This window comes from Crocodylus siamensis, chromosome 7 (assembly GCF_052110815.1).
Source record: "Crocodylus siamensis isolate JL-2025a chromosome 7, ASM5211081v1, whole genome shotgun sequence".
Taxonomy (NCBI): Eukaryota; Metazoa; Chordata; order Crocodylia; family Crocodylidae; genus Crocodylus; species Crocodylus siamensis.
Window position 1 is genome coordinate 57080380 of NC_143401.1, and position 7984 is coordinate 57088363.

At 43.1% G+C, this 7984-nt stretch overlaps 1 protein-coding gene across 1 annotated transcript in view; it reads left to right on the forward strand.

Annotated features, from left to right (window-relative positions):
* NPFFR1 (neuropeptide FF receptor 1) overlaps positions 1 to 5705 on the forward strand; it is a 32284-nt gene extending 26579 nt beyond the window's left edge. The window contains exon 4 of the mRNA XM_090057188.1: positions 2228 to 5705. Coding sequence (XP_089913314.1) covers positions 2228 to 3119 — 892 coding nt within the window. The 3' untranslated portion in view covers positions 3120 to 5705. The remainder of the gene's footprint in view (positions 1 to 2227) is intronic.
* The last annotated feature ends 2279 nt before the right edge of the window (positions 5706 to 7984 follow it).

Genomic DNA, 7984 nt, shown 5'->3' on the forward strand with positions numbered 1-7984 from the left:
CTGCTGAGTGTAGGTGGTGGCCCAGGGGGTCTTGGGAGTTCACTTAATATTCCATACGAGGATTCCTAACACAGCAGTGGCCATTTAAAATGTCACTGTATGGTGCTTTCTCCCTGGAAAGAAATGAAATGTGAATGTTGCTTACTTTAAAAAATCACTTCCTTTAGTTTGACATGAGTTGTCCTACAGCATTTTTGCTGTCATGAGATTCCATTAGTAGTTTGCACTTGTAAATGTTACAGAGACAGATAAAACCATGAGTTCCTAGGGATTTATTGAATAATTAATGTATTAACTAATTTTGCCACAATGTCTTTACCTTTTTCTTGAGTTTGTAGTCTTCTTTACAGTCTCACTTGAATATATGGTCTGTGTAGTGCAGGGGAGCCAATGATTTGTCCCTCAAAGTCATTTCATCTGGCCCCTGGTACTGCCTGTGGGTCGGCAGCATGTGGGATACACTGGGTGGGGTGCAGCACAGCCCCAGACTGCTCATGTGCCATTCTGCATACTGTGCTGTATGCAGTGGCCACTTCAGGGTTTTAGGGTCATGGAGCACAACCCCACAGTAGCAGCTTTGGGACCAAGGAGAACAGCCCCATGGCAGCCAGAGCAGGATTGCACCACATGCAGTGCCCACTCCAGGTCTGGAACATGGAGCCAGTCTATGGTTCCAATCTAGCCCATGAACTAACCCCACACCACCCATCTGGCCCATGGGGCTAAATGAGTTTGATGTTCCTGTTTAGTGCATTTAGATGCAGTATGAAATCAGCTTTGGTTACAAGACCCAATCACTACAGCATCCCTCTGCTGAAGTTCTGACCCAGTGGTGCTCAGTCTTTTGGTACCATGGGCTGGGTTGGGGCCCACATGCCAGTATCAATCCCCATGTTGGCCTGTGCAGCCAATATAGCATAGAGAGCAATGCTGTCCAGCCTACAGGGCTCCCTACAGGCCCAGAAATTTGGAAACAGCTCAGTGGCAATTAACACTGCCACCACTCCCACTGTCAAGTTTTTGGACCTGGGGGAGCCTTGCAGGCTAGATTAAATGATTCCGTGGGCCAGAGCTGGCTACAGGCCAGAAGTTGAGTAGCTCTGTTTTAATCATTATGTTGTATGTAATGATTTAGTTCCAGAATACAGGCTAATGCCAGATGAAGAGAAGAATGAGTGCTGCAATAATTTTTATTTTATATAACTATTCTTTTTTAATAATTTTTGCTCCAGGATGAATGGACCAGGGGTGACCATGAAGCCCCTGAAGGCTGAGCAAATTTCTTACACCCTGTTCTTTTTTCTGCCATGGCAGTCCACCCTTCTGTCCTTATCTTACACTAATGATCCCCAGGTGTTGGGGATCCAAGCCTTAAGTGCTAATTGTGTGGCTCCATTCCTCCCCTATACCACACCCCATGCCTCGCAGATGTAATAAGTCACCAACTGGGTGGGACACTTGTCCCTACATCTCCAGGCCACTTCAGGTCTTCCTTCGTTTGTTGGGGTTTTAGCCTTCCCCACTTCCACCCCTCTACACTGGCTCATCCCAGCCGAGGCCCACTGTTTTAGGCCTCGCCTCTGGGCCCCAGCCCTGCTCTTACCCCTTTCAGGCTCTGGGCCCCCAGCCACTGTCTCTGCCCTGCTTGGGCTTATTACAGCTGACCTGACTACAAAGCTGTCCTTTAACCCCTGCTCTGCTGGCTGGCTGTGCTATAAAGACGCTGCTCTGAAAGGGGCCAAGCCACTCTCCAGTAACAGGGTCATGGTTCCCTGTTACAGGACCCCTGTTTAAAAGCACAGGGTGTTTATGCACATGCTTTGAGAGGTGGGGGATGGGATGGGGGTGGCTTCAAGTGGCTGTAAATAGAGTGGCTCTGAGAGCTGCTATAATTAATGTGCACATGTATCAGCATCCCCATGCTGAAAAATGGTGGTAGGGGCAGGGGGATGCTGGTACACATGACGCTGGAGTTGATTAATTGAGTCTGCTCTGATGCACTGTAATTACAACACATCAGAGCAGCCTTGATGCACATACATGTATACGCATGTAGTTAAGACGGTAGGACTCAAAACTGGATCTTCTGCATGACATAATTCATATAATGACAGTTGTTTTCAAAAAAGGGCCTTTGTAAATGTAAGCTCACTGCATCTTGGAACATGTAGTTAGAGCCTCAGGAGAATGTGAAAACAATGCTTGTTTCTTTTTCTTCCTCTTTTAGGTTCCGATGTATTGTTTACCCCTTTAGACAGAAACTCACCCTGAGGAAAGCCCTGATCACCATTGTAATCATTTGGGTCTTGGCTTTAATAATCATGTGTCCCTCAGCAGTCACCTTAACTGTCACCAGAGAGGAATATCACTTCATGGTAGATGCTTACAACAATTCCTACCCACTCTACTCCTGCTGGGAGGCATGGCCTGACAAGGGGATGCGAAAGATCTATACAACTGTACTCTTTTCTCACATTTACCTGGCTCCACTCACTTTAATTGTCATCATGTATGCCCGGATTGCTTTCAAACTTTTTAAGTCCTCTGCACCCATCCGGGGCTCCCAGTCAGAGGAAAATGAGGGGAGAAGAGTCTCCAAGAGAAAAGTCAAGGTAATCAACATGTTAATCATAGTGGCATTGTTTTTTACCCTCTCCTGGTTGCCTCTGTGGACTTTAATGCTGCTGACAGATTATGGAAATCTAACAGAGTACCAACTCAACCTGATTACAGTTTATATTTTCCCATTTGCCCATTGGCTGGCATTCTTCAACAGCAGCATCAACCCCATCATCTATGGGTATTTCAACGAGAACTTCCGAAGAGGGTTCCAGGAGGCTTTCAAGGTCCAACTCTGCTCCATGGAAAGAGAACATAAGGGCACCTATTCTGAGAGGAACAATAATGGGTTCCTTTTTGGAATACGCAATCGAATCTTTGTTGAAGTGCAAGGCAGTGATTCAGTGCAACCATCTGAATCTGGACAAAGTAACCCCCCAAAAACTGGGTTATTTCCATTGAAGAATGGGCGGGTTGCTCACCATGGGCTGTTGGTTGAGGATTTGGACAGTAAAGGTTCTTCTCACAACTGTGTCAGCATCCCAGCTTGGGATATCTAATACTGCATACAGGATACCAGTGGTTGATAGATCTTGCCCAGTAATGACACAGATCTGTGAACTATGATGTTTGCAACCAAATATTTCATTTTGAGAGGATGTTGCCCCCAAGGGAAGTTTTTGTAGTGATGGGCATCTAGACAAAAAACTACAGGCAGTCCTCAGACTTATGACACAATTGGTTCCTGAAAACCATGTCTTAAGTTGAAACATTGTAACTTGGAACCAATTTTTCTCATAAGAAACAATGTTAAAAATGAGGGATTGGTTCTTGAACCAAGGCCCGATACCCTATTTTCACCAAAAATACCCCAGAATTTTGTACTCGATCAATTATAGATGAGTAGTATAGCTACATTAATGTAATTATATTGTAAATAGCAATCATATTGATTTGGAAGGACTTTTTTGAAGTGACTTTGCTGGATTTTTTGAAAGGCTCCTGGTTGGACATTTTGAAGGGTTCTTGGCTCAAGTCTTCTCAGGAGTCTTGGCTGCCGGTTTTTCTGGAGTCTTGGCTGCTTTTTTTAAAGAAAGTGTCCAAGGAAGTTTGGACAGATGTTCTCCAGGGAGATGAGCAATGCAGCGAACTTGTTCACTGCCATGGAATTAGATTAGATCAAGCACTGTAAAGTCAAAACTAATGTCAAAAAGTTGAAGCAGGGTGTCAATTTATAAATGTTGTAAGTTCAAAACATTGTAAGTAGAAACATTGCAAGTCGAGGACTGCTGATATTACATTTGGGGGATAAGATCACAATAGGTTTTGATGGTAATACATTATTATAGTTACAAAACAAACCAGAGCAATTTATGTTCAAATTTCCCAGTGTATTACTTTCTTATAACTTCATGGAATTTAAGAGTGGCCTGAGAATGCATTTGGGATCTTGGCCCATTATCAGAAGGGACATGCATGTAGTGGTAGCTCATACCACAGACAGAGATGTGGAGGTAGAAATACAGTATCAGGGTACTAATTATTCCAGTATGTTACCTTATGTGGTGGATTCAGATTCGTTGGGTTACTTCACTTCGAAGAAAGAACAAAGACTCAGTAGTGGGAGAAAGAAAAAAATTCATCCAGGGAGCAGGGGAATGACTGGGAAGAATAATCAATATATAACAGATAAATGCAGAATAACTCATATACCCCACCCAATTCCTAGAACCTCAATTCTTCAGCTGTAGGAAACTGATCTTTGCCCCTTGAGCTCCAAGGCTCTTCTTCAGCTGGTGGTAATAATCAGTACTTTTGCCTGCTACCCTCCTTTCCGGCCATCAAGACAAATCCTGTTACAGAGTCAACAGAGGTTCAGTAGAGTTAAACCTCAACAGCACCCAATGTGCATTGACTTTGTATTGCACGTGTACACACACACACACTTTTGGTTAGTTTATAAGGTGCAAATCTACCCTATTTTCTCTTTGTATTCCAGATAAAAATTAATAGACTTATCTCACATGCCTAATCTGGAGAACCAAGTCATGATGTTGTATGATGTTATGAGATTACACTGCCTCATACTGACAGAATGCAGAAAGAGGGAAGGAATAGGAACAGGTATTTGAAAATTAATGTCCCCGGCAGGACATAGCCCACCAAGTGACCTATGCACAGGCCCAGTCCCTGGTGCTTCTCACACCTGTTTTTATATAAATTGTCATTGTGATTTGAGTAGAATGGAGAACCTCTGTTGAAATGAAATGAACATCCAGAGCCTCTGTTCAGACCTTCTTCCTCTCAAACCTATGAAATAAGCTGTTCCATTTCAGTAGATGAAGACAATTCAAGAGGTTTCATGTGAAATGTGAAATGTATTTCCTCTCCCAAACAGAAAGAGGTGGCAGTGAGGGAACTTCTTTCCCTCCATGAGGAGTAAGTGGAAGAAGCAAAGACATATATTGCCTCCTAGAAGAAACTGGATCTGGGACTCGCTGCTGGGACACCTATAGTACTACCAACTGCTGCCACTATGCTACTCACTAGCAAGAGAAGCTGAGCACCTCAGAAACAGCACAGGAGGGCACCACACAAATTTCTCAAACTGCTCCTCACTTCATCAGCTGATTATGATCTGATGTCTCTTTCATTAGTACAGGGGAAAGGGAGAGCTTTTCCTCTGAATTTACCAGAGTAAGAGAAGCTGTGTAAGCACTAGTAACCCACACTTACAAGTCTGTGGGATGGAATATGGCTTTAGAAAAGCCAGGCCCTGCTTACCCTCAATAGCCAGTCCTATGTGTTTCATTGTTTAGTGAAAACTAGCTAGAATAGTCTCTTGGTTATTTATAGTTAATTTTAAGTTGTGAATGACTTCAGTTTTCATCAAAGCAATTGGCTTGTGGTACTGGCCTGGGCCAGGCAGAGTATAAGCATGTGTATGTTTGCTCTTCGTTCTCATTTATGTTCTCACCTGTGACACTGTGATTCCAGTCCTGATGCTGGCAGAGACTGCCAGCTGTGATTTATACCTGAGCATATTGTGGTCCTGTGATGTACATACACAAATCTAAGAGGCCTGCCAAATTCATTTTCACTTCTAAAATCTGAACCTAAATCCATAAAGGTGAAGGGGTAGTTCAGTTAATTTACTTGGTTACGCACATTGCTTCTCTAATAAAAATCCTATTTTTGCATAATATTAACTCCAAGACTGCATGCTTACCATAAAAAACCCCCCAAACCAAACATCGTAAACTATTGCTGAGTAGAGCCTTGAACTGTGACATCCAATTGTATATGACCTAGCTCAGGACGTGAAGAGATGAATAACAGGTAAAAATCTGTAAAATTATAGGGCACTTATACACAAGCTATGGGGTGGGGGGTGAGCTTTTTAATTTGAGTGGCAATCAAGAGCTGCTCTAATTAAAGTGCCAGCAGCATCTCATGTATTCAGTGTCCCGCATTTCAAAATGGCAGCAGGGGCACTTTAGTTAAAGTTTGTTCAGTGAGCTTTAGTTAAAGCATCCCCACCACTATTTTGAAATGCAGGTACACTGAATATGTGAGACACTGCAGCACACTGGAGCACTGAGTTTGCTTCAACGTGTTCTAATCAGAATGAATCAGAGCAAGTATAAAAGTGCCCTATAGTGTCTTATAGCTGATACATTGGAACTGCTTTTTCTGTCCACTCTGAGTGGAGGCTGAAAAGCTGTAACTTTAAATCTGTTTCATTCAGGTTAAAAGTACGAGGTTTAGCTCCACAGGAGCAGACAGACAAAACAGTTATATCAGTTCAGCTGATACAAGCTCCAGAGTAGTAAGTCCTTCCCATCCTTTTACAATGGCTTATTATTATCTCTCTCCACAGCCTCATTGCATTCTTGCCTTACACTGTTAATATGTATCTCATAGGCAATTCCATAATAATACTTAGCACTTTTTATTTGTAAGTGGGTCTACAGTCACCAAATGATCCTCCCAAGTCCACACGTGAAACTGAAGTAAATCTCCATTTCAGTGATTGTAAAACAAAGGAGCAAGTGCTCAAGTTCATAGGGAGGTCAGCAGAAAACTGCTATTGGAAATTAGTAAGTCCAAGCCCATGTACAGGTCATACTTTTCTATCAGAGTTGTCAGGTTTTTCAAAATAACATCACTAGTCAAAACCATGCACCTTTTCTGTGCATACAATAAGGTACAAGGATCTGTTCCTGAATAAACCTATGATAGTCATGTTTTTAAAAATACTGAATTGTGAGTGCCTACACTTAGACCTGATTTTCTGGGGGTGCTGAAATTTATAGCTCCCTTTGACTTCAAGTAGAGCACTGGGGCTCCACTCTTCTGAGAAATTACTTTGGTCTCAAATTAAACACACCAGAAGTGAGGCACTTAAAATTAAAGGCTATTTTTAAAAGTATTAGTCCAGTGCTTCTACTGTCCTCCCCAAAAATCTTTTTCTAATGGTTCTTTAACCTGTTTGGTCACCTACAAAAGTTAAGTTTATCAGATTAAGGATGGGATTTTCAAAAGTATTAGCATTACTCTAGCCTTGTTTCCTTTTAAGTCAATGAATGTTGCCATTCACTTCAATGGGAGTAATGTTTGGCCAACGCCCTAAAACAAGGCAGCCAACCTGCAGCAAGTATGCCACAAGTGGCACAGGGTGTGGGTGGCTCCTGCCATATTGGGGAGGCAGCAGGAAGCAGAGCAGCACATTGGACAGGGGAAGAAGATTGCACTTGGGAAGGGCATGGTGCTTTATTTGTGGCACCTCTGCCAAAAAAGATGGCTCCTGCTGCCCTAAGACATCAGCTGCACCTGTTTTATTAATGCCAGTTGGACAAGTATCACACATGGCTTTAAAAATAAAGGTTTAGTTGACATGACTTCAGGACTGGAGTTTGGAGCCAATGACATTCCAGCCTGGGTTGGGAATGGGCAGTTACATGAGGCAAGCAGAACACTGAGCCTGGCACAGCCACTCATCATTTAACTGTATCACTGCAATGTAACATCACAAGCACTGGATGAGCCATTATAAATTCACCTTTCCTAGGCTCACAGTGGGGGTGGGATACATTTTGACTCATGCAGCAGGATGAACTTTGGTAGCTTATTAGTCTAATATTGCAGAGATAGCAAACTAAGACTTGATCCCAGTACGGTGGAGAGCTGCTATGTCCCTCACAGGGCCCTGAATAATCTCAGCATGTTCTTGCTTCATGCTAGAGGCAGTCTGCCAACAGGTCCACCCTTTGCTTAATAACTAGTGAGATAACTTTCAGAATGGGGGAATGCGGTTCCTAAATTAGCTGGAAGAAAGAAGCGGAAGCTGCTCCTTCCTTCCAGGACCAGACAGCAGGAGTAATTGTGTAGCGCCTTAGCTTCTGCCCCCTCAGGCTAAAAAGGG